Here is a 19,007-nt window from a genome sequence, read left to right on the forward strand (position 1 = left end):
GGGGCCCCCTAACACCCCTGGGACTAAGTCCTCACCCCACCGTTGAAATGCTCACCTCCCATTTCCTACCACCTGAGGCCCAAAGGCAGGGTCTGTGCAGCTGGGCCAGCTCCACTGTCCTTCCAGTGCACACACCACACCTGATGGGTGTGCTTTTCTCAGCAGCAGACTAACAGAATTCACTGATTCTTCAGGAACCAAATGGGCAAGTGGGTCTCCAAAAGAAAATGACCGTATTCTAAGGCTCAGTGGTAGAACAGAAACTGCACCCGGGCAAGCCCCCAGGTCTCTCTAGAGCCATCACTCATGGCCCCTGGGGGAGCTGGAGGGGCTACTGAGTCTGCCTGGTGGAGACCACGCAGCACACACTTTGTGCAGTGGGGCAGTTAATGGCACTGGCATGGATTCACGTTTGACACAGACATGACTTTGAATCCTGGTTCTGCTTCAAACTAGCGACATAAACTCAGGCCTATCATTTAGCCTCTTAGAATCTATAAAACCAAATAGTGCGCACCTCATGGGCATGTGGAAAGGATTCAAATGAACTGGTGAAAATAAAGGCCCCAGCAGTCCAGGTGCTCACTCACCTGCTCCACCACCAGGTGGCCTCAGCTCTGGCAAGGGGGCCACCACTTACTTTGCTCAAACTTGGCTGCAGGCTTCAACCCGTTGGCTTCCCTTTCCCTGCCCATGGTCCCCCGTCCATCAGCAACACCACAGGTCGCTGACCACAGGGCACAGTTATCAGTGTGCACAGATGCACACCCAGCAGCTGGGAAGGAAACTCTGGCATTAGACACCTGGCCTGTGGATCCCAACTCTGCCATTTCCTGCCTTTGTGACCTCAGACAAGTCACTTACCCTTTTTGAGTCTTGTGTTTCAGATTATAAATAGGAAACATATCCTTCCTGGTAAGATAACCAAGTGCTCAAAGGCCATTCACTGTAAAGGACATGTACACAAACCAAGAGTCACATGTGATTCCAGGAAGACAGTCATGTGGATCTTTGGTGCCTTCGGGTTTCCCCTCCCCGGGTCTGAGGGTCAGAACTAGCTTGAGGCTTTTGCAAGTTGCCCAGAGCTCACTTAACCACAGTGTCATTTCAGCAGAGAAGGCTTTGATTCTTAAAAAGACGTTTAATGAAAATCAAGCTTCATAAATGCGAAACACCTACCCATGTGGAAAGAGCGGGAGTTGGTCCTGTGACCAAGATGCCTGACAGTCATCCCAGTGGCTTTTGAGGGTTTCAGCCACTAGGGAGTTTCAGTCGCAGCCATCCTGCCAGCATCTGGTCATGTGGGGTGGCGTGGACAGTCAGCCTCATGGCCACCTGCCAGGAAGTAAGCCCACTTGGGACCCCAGATGTCGTGCTACTTGTCCCGTGAGCACAGCAGTATGGGGCCTGGGACCTGGCAGGGCTGGTGTGGAAAGGGTAGTGCCAGAACTTAGGAGCAAGACCCGCCACCCACCTCCCGTCGGGAGAAGGGCAACGGCTTGTGCTCCGGCATCACACCCAAGACTGGGTTTGCCAGGCAAGCAGCCATTGTGGGGCAAGTGAGGCACTGTGATACTCGGCGAGGAACGCCTCTGGAGGTGGCCATGGCTCCCAGGGCTCTGCCGGGTACAACGCAGCACAACTTTGGCACATTTCATAGTGAGCTGGAGAGCAAAATTAGCTGGGCGAGGGCCTTGCCGAGAGAGTAAGGTTGAACCTGCCTGGGGACAGGCAGGCAAGCCTGGACCCAATAAGGGGAAGGAAAGGAGGTCCGAGGCACCCCTGCTACTCCTCCAGGGGACAGCTGGGGACAGGCTGTTCTCGGGAGAGCAGGTTACCAGGGTTCATAGGGCTGGCTGACAGGGACAGACATGTCAGTCACAGGGAAGGGCCAGGATCCAGGCCCCAGCTGCAGCAGCAGCTAGAAGGGCACGTACAGCACACGCAGACACAGAATGCAGTGACGCGAAACAACAGCAACGAGCAGGCAGCTCCTCAGCTTCTCTGCAGAAGCAGCTCTGCCATTCTCCCCTCTCCTCCATCACCTTGCCGTGTCCCAGCCCAGCCCCTCGTCCAGAGGGGCTGGGTGGAGGTAACAGAACAGATGAAGCCTGGCCCGGGGCCGTGGCCTAAACTTCAAGGGAAAGCCGATGGACGCATCAGCTCCCTCACTTTTCACACTGTGAACTGCACTTGATTCCCAGCTCATGTGAGCTCTCGGGATTCTCTACCACGTCCCTAGGGCTGTGAGGGGAAATGAGCTTGACTTCATATGAGCAGGAGTGGCATGAGCGGCCAGAACAAGGAGGGCCCAGGGTACACGGACAACCTGAGAAGTCAATGCCAAGAAGTGGTGGAGAAGCCAAAGCCACCAAGGAGAGCATGTGGGCAGCAAGTTGTGGAGCGAGCAGGCTCCCTGCAGAGGCGAGGGGAGATGGGTCTGGAACCAGACGGGAGCCCCAGGGAGAGCAGAGCTTCTGAAGGAGTCCAGACCGCACCACCAACTGCTCCTGGGAGCCCCTTCCTGCTTCACTCCCCGCCATGCAACAGGGTCTGGAAAGACAGGCAGATGCACGCGGGTTAACAGCATAACATCGAAATGGCCCCTGACCTGCTGGAGTCACGCGAGGCCTGAGCTGGTCAGACAGACCCCAGCCTGCAGTGAGTCCCAGTTCACGCCACCACACCTTTCAGGGAAGCTCCAAAATCCCTCAGCCAATACACACCCTCTCACCATGTCCCTCAGGTGCCTGCATGGCCAAGAACAGGCAGACCTGTTCCAAGCATTCAACCTGTCACCAAGCACCCACTAAATAAGCTCCCATCCCACTAGCTGAGCCCTAAAGCTGAAAAGTAGAAATTGCCATACCCCCTCATCGTGCTCAAGCCCTTCCTTGGAGAAGATAAGGCCACACTTGTCCTCCTGAAACCACAGCAATTTGGGGAGGGGAATAACCCCAGTCTTCTCCCGATGGACAGGCCCCCAGGAGCCTGAGCCTGAGCAGCTGCTCTTGCCGCGACAGCCAGCCTGTGCTGGGTTGACACTGATGCTCCCCATCAGCCAGCTCAGCCCCACCTTCAAGCTACTGGGTTTCCCACCATGTTACTGGGTTGATCTTCCCAGCAAAGCCCAAGCCTTTACTGGGTGACCCTACCCAAGACCCAGCCCTACCCCAACCTGGAACAGGAGACCAAGACCCCATACCTGTCTTTCAGCCTGCATCCCCAGCTCTGGGCGTTTCCAAGATGAAGCCAGTAAGATATAGAGCACCAGCAGCCCGAAGACCACCACCAGCATCCCAGAGAAGTTGGCAAAGACAGCCTCACTGGGCAGGTTGGAGTACAAGTTGGTGCCATTTTTCCTGCAGGTGACAAAACAATGTGGGCCCTCAAGAAACTTTCCTACCTGTTTTTACCCAATGTGAGACTCAGTGCCACTAAGAGAGGATGAGAAAAGCTTCCCAGGGCCTGCTCTGACCTGGAATATTAACATACTTTCCAAGTCTCTGCCAGGTGCCTGCAGAATGCCTACGAGGAAGCTAGAGCTTATCCCAGACGTGAAATGAACTTGTCCAGTTACATAACGAGGAAATGGCACAGCCAAGATCTACCCAGGTCTGACCTCAAATCGTGTTTGCTTTTCACTGCACCCCCACTACCTCAAAAAATGAAGAATGCTAGTGGTTAGGTGTGCAGGCTCTAGTCCTAACTCAAATCTCTGCCACTTACTGGCTGTGTGCCCTTAGGTACATTGACTAAACCTCTTTGTGCCTCTGTTCCCTAATTTCTAAGTGGCAGTGACAACAAATGCTGTAGGGCAGGTCGAGAATTAAATTTAAGACATTCAGAATAGTTTCTAGCACACGGTAAGTTCTAAATCACTTTGATGCCAGATAAGTATTTGCTAGCCAGTTTATCATTCTCAACCTAAAGAAAGACTGATTCCATTAACCTTCCAGATCAGGAACGAGCCCAACCCCAAAGGCTTCCCTCCCTTGGATGGGTCCTATGATCATCGAGTGCGTCTTCTGAAGACCCTATTCTTTCCCCTCCACCTCAGAGTTGTGGGGGCCCCATCCCACTCACAGACTGAAGAAAAGCTTCTCATTAATGCCGGAAATGACAGACGCAATGGCCAGGGAGAGAATGGAGGCTCCAAAGAAGACGTGGATGGGTTTGAGGAGGCTGCGCAGCCACACAGATGCCCAGGGCAGCAGGAAGACCGCAAAGCCCAAGAACCACTGTGGACACAGGAAGTACCTGATTGTACTGTGATCAAAGGCCTGCCAGGTCATCCCACCCACCAGCGCCCCCTACCCAGCAGTGAACCTTCGCCCTTCTCTCCCAGCTTAAACCTCCCACCAGGCACTGCCCCAACACCACACCTAGCCTCCTCACACAGGAATGTTACCTACGTGAAATGCTTAGCTACCCCCACTCTCCCGCAAACCCAGCCATCCTTCTTTGTCTCTGCTTCCTTCCTGTCCTGGCTCACAAAACTCCTTACTTGTCCAAGACTAACATCAGAATACAGATACTACTTCTAGAATTGCTTCTGGTTCACAGAAAGGGGGGAGTGGAGAAGGTGGAAAAGATGATTTAGAGTCAGTGTAGTGTGTGATGTGACAAAGTTGGCTCAGAGTGCTCCGGGACCACAGGTGGGCAGTGTGAGGGGTAAGAGCAGGAACAGGGTGCATGAGGGAACCACCAATCTCCCACAGCCCTTAAAACTGCTGATCCTATAGGATGTGCCTGCAAGACCATCTCCAGCCTGTGAGCAGAAGGGATATTTGGCGCTGATGCAAGTGAAGCCCCAACCAGAGCTGGCAGCATGGGAACACAAAGGACAGAGAGTACCCACCTGGCAGGCGAAGAGGAAGATGGTGGTGATGCCCAGCCAGCTGTGCAGGGAGTAGAGATTGGGGATCTTTTTATGGTTGTGAAAGTCAAAGACGGCATGCAGCCCCAGCACAGTCAGGATGAAGGCCAGCAGGTGAGTGGCTGCGTGCCCGATTTTCCAGGGCAGCTTGGGCCCTACCCATGACTGGGGCAGGCGGTAGACCAGCGACGCTGTAGGAGAGAACGGTCCCAGGGCTCAGCCTCTTCCCCTTATGCTCACGCATGCATTAGGGGAATTACTCTGACGTGATCCCAGACAGCCTCCCAACAAAAGAAGGAAATGCTAGGACAGCAGTATCAACTCCTCAGCATCGTCCATCCTTGCACCATTTCTGGTATAGCCATCAACCATGAAGGGGGGAGAGAAGGGATCATGATAAAGGGAAGGAGCGGGGGGAGGGATAAACTAGGAGTCTGGGAATAGCAGATACAAACTACTATATATACAATACATGAGCAATAAGGTCTCTACTGCATAGCACAGGGAACTCTATTCAATATCATGTAATAAATTATGATGGAAAAGAATCTGAAAAAGAATATATATATAATTGAATCTCTGCTGTACACCAGAAACTAACACAACACTGTAAATCAATTATACTTCCATTTTTAGAAAAGGGGTGGGGGTGGTGAAGAACAAGTTTCGTGGACTTGCCATTCTGTCATTACAATAATAAATGCCACTTGTATGCAGTTTTACAGGTTCAAAAGCAATGTCACATTCCTTATTTCATCTAAGTGAATGAATTCTCACAATTCCCACACTGTAAGTCCCACACTGTCTTAATTACAGTAGCTTTATAATAAACCTGAATAGATGGGAGAGTAAGCCCTCCAACTATGCTCTTTTTCAAAACCTTCCTGACTAATCTTGGCCCTTGGCATTTCAAGATAATTCAGTCTGATTGTCAATTTTCACACAAAAAAGCACTGAGACTTTGGGGTTGAAATTAACCTACAAAACAATATCAGGAGAACTTACATCTTTACAATGTTTCCAACAGTCTTCCAATCCACTTACACAGTAGTATATCCCTCCATTATTTAGGGCTTCTTTACTTTCTCTCAATTCAGTTCTATGTTTTTCTCCGTAGAAATCTTATATGGCTTTCGTTAGATTTATGCCTAGGTAATTAATGCTTATGAATGCTATTATTAATTAAATCATATTTGATATTAAATAATACTTTAATATTAACTTTTAAAATTCTACTTATTTTTTCCCACTTTTATTGGTCTGTGTAGAGCATAATGGTCTGCCTTATATACATCGCGAAATGATGACCACAGTAAGTTCAGTGAGTGTCCATCTTCTCATATAGATACAAAATTAAAGACATAGAAAAAAATTCTTTTCTTATGATGACAACTCTTTGGACTTACTCTCTTAACAACTTTCATATTTAACATACAGCAGTGTTAATTATACGTATCACGTTGTACATTACATCCCCAGTGCTTATTTCTCTTAAAACTGGAAGTCTGTACCTTTTGACAGCCTTCGTCCCATTGCCCCTCACCCCCACCTCTAGTAACCACAAATCTGATCTCTTTTACTATGAGTTTGTTTTTGAAGTATAATTGACAGCACTATGTTACTTCCTGTTACATAACACAGTGATTTGATATTTCTGTACATTTCAAAATGATCACCACGATAGGTCTAGTTATGATCTGTCACCATACAAAGATATTACATAATTATTGACTGTATTCTCCACAGTCTACCTGTGACTCATTTATTTTGCAACTGGAAGTCTGTACCTCTTGCTCTACCTCAGCTATCTCTCTCCTCCCCCCACCACTATAAATAAAGTTTTGTTAGAACACAGCCACATGTGTTTCCGTATTGTCTCTGGCTACTCTCACAATACAATAGCAGAGCTGAGTAGCTGCAACACAGGTCATAGGGCTTGCAAAGCCTAAAATATTTACTATCTGGCCTTTGACAGAAAAAGTTTGCCAACCCTGTCCAAGTGTATCTGTGCAGCTGCCCTTCTCAGATGCTCCCGTTCTCACAACTTCTTCCTCCAAATGACACCTGCGCCCAGAGACAACCCACCCCACCTCACCCCTATAGCCCTGAACCCGACAGTAACAAAGGCCAGGCTGGAGAGGGAGACCGCTGCCCTGTATGGGCCTAGGCCACCCCACATCTCCTCTGCTGACCCGTACTCACCAGCACTGTAGAACACCACCATGCCTGTAACCATAAGCACCGGGTGCCAGTTGAACATAAGCAAGCTGCCATCCCAGGCAAAGCCATCGTGCCAGTACCGCATCCAATAGATGGTGGAGAGGACGCTCATCAAGCCCAGGGAGCATAGCACCAGGACGGACAAGTAAAACCATCCCACAGCCATTCTGATCAGGCACTCCTAGAGGAAGCGGAAATCACATGTCCCTGCTGGCTCAGGTGCACCCCACATGTCGGCTAAAGGAGGTAACATTGACCTTGCTCTTGGCCAGAAGCGTGGTTCCCCTACCATCAGCCTGCGCACTGTCCCGTGAAGCCTTGATGGTTGGGTGGACCCAATCTCTGGTTATGAACAGTAAGTGAGGCCCAGCCCTAGCACTTGGCGGTGTACAATGCAACCAGCTCAGGCCTAGGGCTGGCCCTAGAGAGAGGCCTCCTCTGCTGTGGCTGGATGCCAAGGCTCTAGGTCCAGAACCCTAGGATGCGATTTCCCTCACAGGACCAGGAGGTAAAGAATTATAGCCCCACTCCCCACGAAAAGAAAGGACAGAAATCAAAATCCAGGCTAGATCACACAAGTGCCCAGGCCTTCAATTCTAACATAAGGCGACAAAAATCACAATCTTCACACTACTATTAGGCCACCTGGGAGGAAGTGCTATAGGATTCCATTTCTGCAGCGAAGTGCTTCCCCAGACTGTGACCCCTATGGGCTAATCCTCCCACTGGGAGGTAAGATGGGGTCTTCACTCCAGAGTCCCCATACTCCACACCTTGAGTTGGGCAAAAGCTCTCAGCTGTCCCCAGACCTGAAACTTCTGCTTTCTCTTCTCTGGGGAAAGTCCAGAGGAGACAAGAGGAAGTAAGAACTCATGATTTAGAAAGCAAGAGCTTATTTTGAGATTTCCACGTGGACCCAATAAACTCAGAAACCAACTCCGGCTGCAGGCATGGTGAATGCCTCGCCCCCTAAGCAGATGCTCTTAAAAGCCAGGCAAGTGGGCATGAGGGTTGGCAGGCAGTCTGCAAAGCCACAGGATGCCCCTGCTGTCAGCATGGGCACAGCTCTCATGGAAGGCACACTGCCCCGTGGACTCAGGCCAAGAAGGCGACACAGTGGCATCCTGCAGTTCAGGTCCCTCAACCTGAACCTGCTAACAGAGAAGAGGCCCCTAAAATCGCCGAGAACTCCCAAGGAGATAAAACACTTGACTCTCACCTTTATACCTAGTGGCAGGCAGACAGAGGGGTGACCTGGACTCCAATTCTTATGCTCTGAGGCTCCCTGAGCAAATCACTTCACATTTGTAGGACTTGGTCTTCTCGTCTGAAAGAAAGCCATGGCAATAGGATATAACTCACTAAAAGGCAGCTATGAGCAGACACCACACCAGAACCTTACACACACAATCCCATCTGCTCCTCTTGACAACCCTGTGAGGAGTTATCCCCATTTTATAGATGAGAAAACTAAGGTACAGGAAGATTGAATAGGACCCAGTAAGTGGGCAGGGAGTTTCAAACCCTTGTCTATTTGGTTTCAAAGCCCATGTTTTTAACTTGACCACAATTTGTCAGAGGGTCAAGTGAGAAAAATGTGAGGACATTTTGAGAGTAAAGTATTATAATTTTCTTGGTATTGTTACAGCATTTCATCCTAACTACCAACGAAAACCTCAAGCTCATGGCCCCCATTGCTGCCCAGGCCTCCCAATAGCCCCAATTCTATGTCATGCCAGTTTTCTCCATGCCAGGTGTCCACTTAACCAGAAACAGATGCTGAGCTCTCACAAGGAGATCCAAGGTGGCAGTAATCTCTGAGAAAGCAAGATCTGTGGTCTGGGGAGAAAAATAAGCTTCCAGGAGGTTGGAGGGAGAAAATAATACCACTTGCTTCCTAGCTTTATGACTCAGCGACTGGCGCTCAGAGATTTGCTACCCAGCCTCAAAGCTGTCCCCTTAGTTCCTGTAAGAGCAGCGGAAGTTTCAGGTCACCAGAGGTTCAATCATCCCCCCGAGAAGGGTCAGCACAAAGGCACTCTCAGTCAGCAAGCTCCATCCATTGGATACTATCTACTTTTAATTTCTTTCCCTTTGTAAGAGGAAAAAAGAAAATATGATCCAAAAGGGCCCATATCCATCCCACTAGAAGAGGTCTTGGATTACTGCTCTGGGACAGACTTGGAATAGACAATGGGGACCCTTTCCTGACAGACAGCTGGAATGTTTGACTGCTCACAGTACACAGACGAGCCCTCCCTCTGCTCAAAACAGACAGCAGAAGGAGAAAGGACGAATGCAGTGAAAATTGCAATCCAAACGCTGATTATCCTCTCATTTATTCCAAGAGTGCAGGATGTGCTAAGATTTCAGGATGTGCCAAGATTTCAGGATGTGCCCGCCACTCCTATTCTGCCCTCACCTGTAGAGCTGCATTCTAAGACAAAAGTCAGCAAACTCCTGTAAAGGGCCAGGATGGTTAATGACTTTGCAGGCCATACAGTTTGTCACAACTATGTCATCAACTCTGCTGATGTATTGCAAGAACAGTCATAAACAATACCTTCACAAATGAACATGGCTGTGTTCCAAAAAATTTTATTTATGGACACTAAAATTTCAGTCTTTATATCATTTGCACATGTCACAAAATAGCCTTTTCTTTTTTTTTCAATCATTGAAAAATGTAAAAACCATTTAGGCCAGCCAGATTTGACCTGTGGGTCACGTTTGTTGACCCTGACCTAAGGATTCTACTCTCCAACCTAAGACGCTTCTCAATCCCTTAGCAAAAACGGTTCTCCCAGGCTGCAAAACAGATCAGGTCCTGGGGTAGGAAATGGGTATATCCTATTTGACCCTAGTCTTAGGAGAAGTCTCTATTCCAAACTCTTTCACAATTATTTAGAAGCGCAGATAGATGAAGGCACGGGAAGTCTGATTGTTGCTCCCACTTCCCGGATGAATGGTGGGGGTTTTAGGAACCCTGAGAAGCAGATTTAGGGCTCAAGTCCTAAACTCTTATCTTACAGATCAAAAATATTCCCCAAAGAAGGAAAGTGACTTGGCCACGGTGAGTGGCAGAGCTGGTACAAGACGCCAGGTTCACTCCCCCTGTGCTCCGAGGACTACTCCTCACTTCCAAACGTAGATTCCGTAAAGTCAGGGACTCAGGAGTGAGGGGCCCTAAATTCCAGTCAGGAGGTAGATAACGAAGGTCCTCCTTAGCACCAGATTGATCACAGACCCGCCCTTCGGACTGTGCTCTGGTCTGACTCAGGTGTCCGGAGAAGGGTTCCAGGAACCCGGGGACCGATCCCTGACTCCTCCGCAGGGACCAAGGGCCTTTGGTCCCAGCTAACCTTCGGTGAAAATTAAGGCGAGGGGCTCCGCCTGCTGACTGCGACTTCCAAAGAGCTTTCGTGCTTTCCAAAGAGCTTCCTTCCACCACCTGTGGAAGGAAGGACACGGAGAACGTTGTCCATTTCCTAAAAGAGAAAACTGAGGCAGAGCGAGGGGTCGCGACAGCGCGAAGCGAGGCAGTAGCAGAGCCAGTACTCGAACCCAGGTCCCTGAACTCCCAGCCCGGGCTCTTTCTCACCCTCGAACCACACTGGAACGCAGGGGGACTCAGGTCTCCGAGACCCGCCTCTTGCCACCCGGTGCTAGAGCCGCCGCTCCCGAGGCACCTGGGAGATGGAGTGACAGACTCTCGGGAAAGCCCGCGAGCGCCCGGTACCGCCGCTTTACAGCCGACAGGCGGGGCCAGCTCCGCCACCTTGTAGGCTCGCGGCACTTCCGGTCGCGCGCGCGCGGCCGCCTGGGAAATGAAGTCCAGAGTCGCCGGGTCGCCGGCTACCCGCGCGCCAAGGTCCTGACCCCTAACTCCAGTTCCTCTACAGGCATTTCTTCCCCAAGCCCGGGGTTCCAGGGACCACGAACGCCCTCACGAATCGGCCCTGTCCCTCACCCCCAGCCCCTCGGTTCCGTGGAAGCGGGAATGTTCGGGCCGACGCGAAGCTTCTGGCCAGGGGCTGGCCCTCGGCAAGGCCGCGCGCGGGGTGAGCGGGAGGCTTGGCCGGTAGCTGGGAGCCCCTGGAACAGGGCGCAGCGACGCTGGGAAGGCCTGGAAAGGCGCGGGCCCAGAAAAGCGAGGACCCAAACATGGCGGCCGTGCCGGCCATAGAGCGGGGAGAGAAAGCCGAGGACAAGCGGCTAGCAGGGCGCAGACGGAGCCCGCGTCCGCCATCTACTTCCGGAATTTAAAACCGGTTTCCGGAAGCCAGGACGGCGTCCCCATGACAACCGACGTTGGGCCTTTGAGGTGAGAGCGCTCGATGAGGTAAAGTGGCCAGAAGTCGGAATTTTGATGTTAATTGCTTTGGTTTGGGTTTTTTGCTAAAGCAGCGCTATTTTAAAGTGGATTAGGAAGGGTGAGGAAAGTTACTCCTGGGACAGAGAGAACGCGGCAGATAGCGGTGGACAAAATGCGAAGACCGCTTTATCACCTTGCGAATCACCGCTGCCCTAACCCGAGGTGATGGTCATCCTTCCCGTAGAGATGGCGGCGGGCTGTTCTATATATCGGACCGTCACAGCAGCCCTCTGTGGTGGCCTGTGAAGTACTAGTTAAGAGCACGGGCTTTGTTATCACACCTAGTTGTGAATCCTGGCTCTGCTCACCCGCGACCTGGAGGAACAACTTGATTCTACATCCTTGCCTGTAGAGTGAGAGTAATTCTTTCCCACGTTGCAGAGTAGTTGCGAGGGTTAAAGGCAATTATCTTGGTAGCCAAGTTTATTATGATGTCGGTACGTAGATGATAGCTATCGATATCATTTGATGACTAAGGAGACTCGGTTCAGAGAAAAGCGCATCCGTACGTCCACTTAAGTGGGACTTCTCCATCAGGTGAGGTGGACGAGGTTCCCCAGCTTCTCAGAACCACTGTGTAAAGTGGGGTAATAAGCATAATAATGGCTACTTCTCAAGATGGGTTAAAGATAGGATTAAATAAGGAAATGAACACGAAGAGTTTATAAACTAACATTTTACAGATGTTAATTTAATCCTTCTGTAACACTTCAAAGCATTTTGAAATTTGTTTCTAGATTTGATCCAGTGGCGGGTTCACAGGACACCCCCAAAGGAGCTTCTGGCTCTTGCAATAAATGAAAATAAAGGCCCAGCTCCTCTCACCTGGTGCCACTGTGTTGCTACCATAATTGTAAACATTAGGAGAGCACTATTTCCTCTCTGCTTTTTCTGCCTACATCACTTCCTGCTTCTCCTATGCCAACGTTTTTCCCACCTAGTTACATATAAACCTGTCAGTTATGTAAGAGGCAGGTTTGTGCAGTAGTTAAGAGTACAGACTCTGGACCCAGACTGCCTATATCTGAATGCTAGCTCTGCCACTTACTAGCAATGTGACCTTGGACAAATTATTTTACCTCCCTGGGCCTCAATCGTCCCCTCTGTAAAAATGGAAGAGTAATAGTGTGTCTTCTACCTCAAGGGTTATTGAGAGATTTAAATAATGTTAGTGCTTAGAATTGTAAGCATTATTGTAAGTGATATACAAAGGTTTGCTGCTGCAGTTAGTATTAGAATTAGTATTGTTACATAACCAGACAGTCACTCTGTATAGTACGCCTAGATTCCTTTGCACTCAAAAGTGTTTAGAAAGAACTCTACAAGAACTTACCTGGTGGCGCAGTGGTTAAGAATCCACCTGCCAATGCAGGGGACACGGGTTCGATCCCTGGTCTGGGAAGATCGCACATGCCACGGAGCAACTAAGCCCGTGCACCACAACTACTGAGCCTGAGTGCCACAACTACTGAAGCCCGCCCACTTAGAGCCCGTGCTCTGCAACAAGAGAAGCCACTGCAATGAGAAGCCTGCACACCGCAATGAAGAGTAGCCCCCGCTCACAACAGCTAGAGAAAGCCCATGTGCAGCAACAAAGACCCAACATAGCTAATAAATAGATAAATAAATAAATTTATAAAAAAGAAAGAGCTCTACATTTAGAGGGTTTCAGGCATGGAAAAAGGTTTGAGGGTGAGGGTCCCTGGAAGGAGTGACTAGTTGGGGACTTTTTGTTGCTGTTGGTTTTATTCACTGATGTATCCCAAGTACCTAGAATGGTACCCGGCACATAGTAAGTCCTCAGTAAATATTTACTGTATTAATGAATTTCTAACCTTTTTTTTTTTTTTTTTTGCATCAACAGGCCCTTGTCTTAGAGCAAGGGAAACAGCTCTGATTCTGAGGAACTATCTTGTCCCTCAGTGCCTGGGAGAGTATCAGGACTATTTTCTGGGGAACTGTGGAATGTGCCCTTGGGGGCCCAAGATCACAGAAGGAAGATGCTCCAGACCAGTAACTATAGCCTGGTGCTCTCCCTGCAGTTCCTACTGCTGTCCTATGACCTCTTCGTCAATTCCTTCTCAGAGCTACTCCGAATGGCTCCTGTCATACAGTTGGTGCTTTTCATGTGAGTTCAGTGGGTGGGACTGGACAGGTCAACCCAAGCGGTCTGAAGGCCCCGACGATCATGATTTAGCATTTTAAAGTTATTAATAGAGAAATATCAGGGAGAATAAAATTGCACTTTGTCCTGGGTACTCCATGGTCCATAGACATGTCACAGGGCTTGTTTTGATATATTTCTAACAAGGGCTTGGGACATGGGGAGCAGTGAAAATGAGGGTCAGATTGCCAACACTGTCATTTTCTCCCTCTTCGAGTAGAAATACTTTCTTACACTGCCTCAAAAGAGGGTTAACAAAATGTCAGATAAAAAAGGATAATCAGGGACTTCCCTGGCAGTCCAGTGGTTAGGACTTGACACCTTCACTGCTGTGGCCCCGGATAAGGGTAATCGTGTTAATAACGTATATGCATCCCATAGGATGGAAGCTATTGGCATTTTTCCTGCACAGTGATTTTTAGTTTCCATGAGGCAAGTTCTAAACAGAATGCCACAGTCTTAGACACCGTTTTCCTTCACTCAGCAAGTGTTCATCGGCCTGCCAGACAGTATTCTAGTGGCAGTGGTGAACCTGACAAGTTCTTGCTTTGATGGGGTTTCCATTCTAGTGGGGAGAGACAACAAACACATTTTAAAAAATAAAGAAGATAGTTTCAAATAGTAATAAATGTTACACAGTGGATATAAAGTAGCTGCGGTGGGGAGGGGAAGGCTACTTTAGGTAGTGGGGTGAAAGAAAAGTCTTTCTGAAGAGGGGACATTTGAACTGAGACATGAATGGCACTAAGACACCAGCCTTGCACAGACCAGGGAAAATGCATTGCTGTCTTCTAGAGGAAAACATCTGACAGGACCAGGTTATATGACAGTCAGGGCTGTCATATTCTGGATACAGGGAGGAAACTAGCTGCTTCTCACAGGTGCTTCAGAGCTTTATTGCATTGGGAGTGTCAGGAAAGCCTTGTCCATAGGCTGTAGCTCAACTGATGGGGCCAGTGGGTAATTTTAGCTTCATGTCATTTGGGGTCCAAAACCCACACTACCTATGGGGGTGTTTCAGAGGGCTATATATAACAGGGAAGGACAGACCTCATGGTGTGCCTTAGGACTCAGGGCTGTTGGGTCCTCCCCAGGCCTTCATTTGGCTGTCCTTTTGTTTTCTGTGTCTGCAGCATCCAGGATATTGCAGTCCTCTTCAACATCATCATCATCTTCCTCATGTTCTTCAACACCTTCGTCTTCCAGGCTGGCCTGGTCAACCTCCTCTTCCATAAGTTCAAAGGGACCATCATCCTGACAGCTGTGTACTTTGCCCTCAGCATCTCCCTTCATGTCTGGGTCATGGTAAGAGTGAGGCTCTGAATCCTTAAAGGGCTAGGAATAGCTTTTCTGTGGGAAGGCAGCATCTCTGGATGTTTATATCTCACAGAATCCTTGATAAGCAACAGGTGACATGAATGTGGTCCAGCCTGGAGCTAGAGATATGAGAATTTTGTGAGGAGCTTTTACCCAACCTTAAATGTTGAAGAACAGCTTTATCCAAGAGTCCAAGGTTACTCCTGGAACAATTTGATTCACTTTTGCCTCAAAAGGCCTGCCAGGGCTAAAACAGGAAGTTGAATCTGTTTCATCATTAGCTGTTTGGGGAGGTGAATATTGATACAGGGTATTCTTAGGCATCAGTGTTCCATGGGAAATAGGCAGGCAGGAGTGCCACTGGCCCTTTAGTGCTGCATGCCCTGTGCTGCATCCCCATCACTTACACTAGGAGAACCGACCCCCAAGATGCCTCCATTTGGTTCTAACATAGGCTTCAGAGTAGATCCAGTTTTCATGGTTTCAGATTTCTTTCTTGTTTTTGTTTGTTTGTTGTTGTTGTTTTGGCCGCACCACGTGGCTTGTGGGATCTTAGTTTCCTGAGCAGAGATTGAATCCGTGCCCCCTGCAGTGGAAGCACAGAGTCCTAACCACTGGACCACCAAGGAAGTCCCTCAGATTTCTTCTGCTTCACAAATTTTTCCAGCTCATTGGGTATCTCATGTGTTTCTCATGTACTCATTTGATGGAACACATTAAAACCTCAGGGTTCTCTAGTCATTTCTTTACTAAAGGCACCTTCTCAGACTAAACGTCCCATTAGGTTGTCCTCAGATTCCACAGAGAGAGCTAGAGCAGGACAGTGCCGAAATCTCAAGGTGCTTCCCAGAGAGGATTGTCACTGCTCTGGCTCCTGGAGCCAAAATAGTCCTGGCTTTGTATTGTGAAGCTGTTAATCTGATTAAACCCTGAGTGCACCATGCCTTCCTCTGACAGGAACTGAGCCTAAGATTTCCAAGGCAGGACAGTGACCATGTTGAACTCCTGAGATAACGTGTATCATTTCTCCTTGGCAAAGGCTATGGGATGAAAGGAAATAAATGGCTTAGTTCAAACTTCCTCCCTCAGGGTTAAAAGAATATTCCCTCTGCAGCAAACAAACGGGAACTTGTTTTCCCTAACCTTTCTCCATCTACTCATGTCTCCTTCAGAACTTACGCTGGAAAAACTCCAACCTCTTTGTCTGGACAGATGGACTTCAAACATTATTTGTATTCCAGAGACTAGGTAAGGACCAAAGCAACCTCAGGCCTCACTTCATTCCCACCTGTGGCTCTGGCAGCGAGGGCCTTGAACTTGGCTTCCCAGCCCATCACAACTGGCGTGGGATGAGTGGAAGAGCCATGCCAAAAATAGGAGAGACTACTGTCCTCTGCCCTTTCTGGGTGTCACTGGGAAATCATGAGGCAGGGCTCCTCAGCCTCATCCGGTTATGTTCTTACCCTGAAACCAATACTCGGGAGCATCCCTGAGGCTTCTTTTCTGTTTATCATCCACAGCGGCAGTGTTATACTGTTATTTCTACAAACGTACGGCTGTAAGACTGGGTGACCCTCGCTTCTACCAGGACTCTTTATGGCTGCGCAAGGAGTTCATGCAGGTCCGAAGGTGACCACTTCTTGTCACACTGATGGATGCTTTTCCTTCCTGACTGAAGCCACATTCAGGGCTCTACAGAGGGGGTGGTCAGCCCTGTGCACTAGGAAGCAGCTTGACATTCCTAGGACAGGCCCAGACCAGTTGTGTTCAGCAGTTGAGAGGGAAGAGAGAGCCTCCTAGCAAATTAAAGTGTTCCCCAGTACAGACTCCCGTATATCCTCCCTTCCCGGCCTCCTGCCGCAGTTCTGCCCCCTGTCCTTTCTTGCTCTCTTCCCCTCTTCCTCCAGAGGGTTCTGTGGCTTCATCCTGGGGAAGGTTTTCACTGAGCCCGGGACAGGAGGAGCTCCCAGCCCCTGTTCTGTTTGAACTACATACTGATGACTTTTCTGGGCTCCTGACTGATCACACCTCAGACATTTAGATTTTATACCCAAGGTACTTTTTTTTACATTTTATAAATAGGAAATAAATTCTTTTCCGTAAATGATGGAGTCTCGGCCTCTGGATCTCTTCGTGGTTACGAGGCATGCCAGGTCCTAGCCTTAGCATCTACTTGGTCGTGGCCGGTTGAGCCACAGAGCAAATATGGATATTTATTGAATGCCGTTGTGAGTACAAGGTATTTTTGCAGAAATTTAGGGTATAATCTGATGCTCCACCCCATCCCTGCAGTTCCAGACCTCTGTGTTTTATTCAGTCTTTCTCCCTGTCAGAGCCCTAAATTGCCCTCAGGAGAGTAAAAATGTTCCCTAGACTCTTTTGGCAAAAGAAATTTTAAAAGTTTATGTGCCCATAGTATCAGTTTTCTATTGCCAGGATAATGTTGTGTAACAGACCCACCACCAAACTTCAGTGGCATATAACAATAAACAGTTCCCGTGATTCTTGAGTCGTGGGGTTCAGCTGATCTGTCTGGGTTTGGGTAATTTTTGCTTGCACGTGTGTCTGTGGTCAGCTGTGGGTCAGCCAGGCAGCTATGATGATCTTGAGATCCTTGACTCTTGGCTAACCTAGGCTGACCTCAGCTGGAATGACTCTGCTTCACATGACTTATCCTCTAGCAGACTTGCCTGGGTCTGTTTGCATGACAGTGTCAGGGGAGCAGGAGAACAAGCCCGAGGGTGCAGTCTCATTTCAAGCCTCTGCTTGTATTGTGTCTCTTAGACGCTCACTGGTCAAAGCAAGTCATGTGACAGCCCACTGTCTGGGAAAGCTTTACGAAGTTTCCTAGCAAAAGGCATGGATACAGGGAGGGCTGTTAATTCAGTCGGTCTACCCCACCAAAGTTGTTCGGTGAAACTCATTATTCGGAGATACATTAACCCAAGAATTAGCAAACTTTTTCTGTGAAAGGCCAAATAGTAAATATTTTAGATTTTGAGGGCTTTGTGGCCTCTGTCGCAGTTACTCAACTCCGACGTCGTAGCATGAAAGCTGCCAGAGATGATATGTAAATGAATGACTGGTGTCACAAAATATTTTTCTTTTGATTTTTTTTTCAACCATGTGAAAATGTAAGTCTAATCTTAACTCGAGGACCATACAAAACAGTCTAGATTTGCCGCCAGGCTGTGGTATGCTGACCCCTAGTTTAGAAGCCTAGAATGAAGTTCTGGGGAAAGTTAATCAACTGTGCTGTCCAAATTTATCAGATATTTTAAAAGAAAGGCGTGGTGTTCAAAGAAAATACCTAAGATCCCATATCCTATAATTGGAAGAAGTGATCTAAAGAGTCTTAACAAAGCTACCGTCCATACTTACTGTACCTTCATCTGTACAAAAATGATGATGAATAGCCAGATTGTTTAATATTTTCATAAAAACTCTTACAGGAATATCATAATCCCCTTTGTTCATCACAATCCCTGAAAGAAAGGCAATTTTCTGTGTGCCAAAATGAATCAGGGCTAGACTGTTCTCTGTAGTCTTTGCAGCTAGTGAGTACAACCAAATGCCTGTTTCCTCACTCACAATATAAATGGCACTTTGTGGCACTAGGAGTCTTGGGTGGGGCGGTGGGGGGTCCTTCCTCCCTCCCTCTCTTCCTTTCCTTTCCTTAATCGTTAATACATTCACATGATACAAAATTCAAGTTATAAGAAGGTTTATGCAGTTAGTCTCCCCACTGCTATATCTCAGCCACTGAGTTCCTTCTCCCTCCCCTCCTTGACAATCTACATTTACTTACATACTTCTTATAGACAATATAACATTTCAGAAACATTTTTACAGAAGAAAAAATTGCCATATCCAACCCCAGTTATTTATTTCAAGTCTTCTACAGTATGTATTTATATTTTATATACAGTTGTAAATATGGGGAATATGCCATAACATAGTTTGCTTTTTTTTTTTTTTCCACTTAGCAGTAGGAATATATTTTTAAGATGTGATATAAATTGACTGCTTGGGGACAGTCAGTTTTCAAAGAG

At 48.4% G+C, this 19,007-nt stretch overlaps 2 protein-coding genes across 6 annotated transcripts; one reads left to right on the forward strand and one right to left on the reverse strand.

The window, feature by feature from the left end:
- Positions 1 to 28: 28 nt before the first annotated feature.
- LOC130849509 (lysosomal membrane ascorbate-dependent ferrireductase CYB561A3) lies at positions 29 to 10,902 on the reverse strand. Of its 3 annotated transcripts, none has more exons than XM_057728459.1 (8): positions 10,701 to 10,902; positions 10,462 to 10,550; positions 8,319 to 8,426; positions 7,082 to 7,280; positions 4,862 to 5,070; positions 4,087 to 4,241; positions 3,206 to 3,362; positions 29 to 1,921 (listed from the first exon to the last, which is right to left on the reverse strand). In XM_057728459.1, exons 4-8 carry the CDS (start codon positions 7,263 to 7,265, stop codon positions 1,835 to 1,837), a joined length of 792 nt encoding a protein of 263 aa, XP_057584442.1. In that variant the 5' UTR covers positions 7,266 to 7,280; positions 8,319 to 8,426; positions 10,462 to 10,550; positions 10,701 to 10,902; the 3' UTR covers positions 29 to 1,834. The 3 variants fall into 3 exon arrangements, with proteins under 3 accessions (XP_057584442.1, XP_057584439.1, XP_057584438.1); XM_057728456.1 differs by having other exon boundaries at positions 595 to 2,553; XM_057728455.1 differs by lacking the exons at positions 29 to 1,921; positions 10,462 to 10,550 and having other exon boundaries at positions 3,137 to 3,362.
- A 409-nt stretch (positions 10,903 to 11,311) lies between these two features.
- On the forward strand, positions 11,312 to 17,464 carry TMEM138 (transmembrane protein 138). 3 transcript variants are annotated; one of them, XM_057728461.1, is made up of 5 exons: positions 11,312 to 11,423; positions 13,339 to 13,602; positions 14,772 to 14,943; positions 16,128 to 16,203; positions 16,476 to 17,464. In XM_057728461.1, the coding sequence occupies exons 2-5, from the start codon at positions 13,475 to 13,477 to the stop codon at positions 16,586 to 16,588; spliced, it is 489 nt and encodes a 162-aa protein (XP_057584444.1). In that variant the 5' UTR covers positions 11,312 to 11,423; positions 13,339 to 13,474; the 3' UTR covers positions 16,589 to 17,464. The 3 variants fall into 3 exon arrangements, with proteins under 3 accessions (XP_057584444.1, XP_057584443.1, XP_057584445.1); XM_057728460.1 differs by having other exon boundaries at positions 11,329 to 11,441; XM_057728462.1 differs by lacking the exon at positions 11,312 to 11,423 and adding an exon at positions 11,509 to 11,636.
- The last annotated feature ends 1,543 nt before the right edge of the window (positions 17,465 to 19,007 follow it).

Source organism: Hippopotamus amphibius, chromosome 3 (assembly GCF_030028045.1).
Source record: "Hippopotamus amphibius kiboko isolate mHipAmp2 chromosome 3, mHipAmp2.hap2, whole genome shotgun sequence".
Classification (NCBI taxonomy): domain Eukaryota; kingdom Metazoa; phylum Chordata; class Mammalia; order Artiodactyla; family Hippopotamidae; genus Hippopotamus; species Hippopotamus amphibius.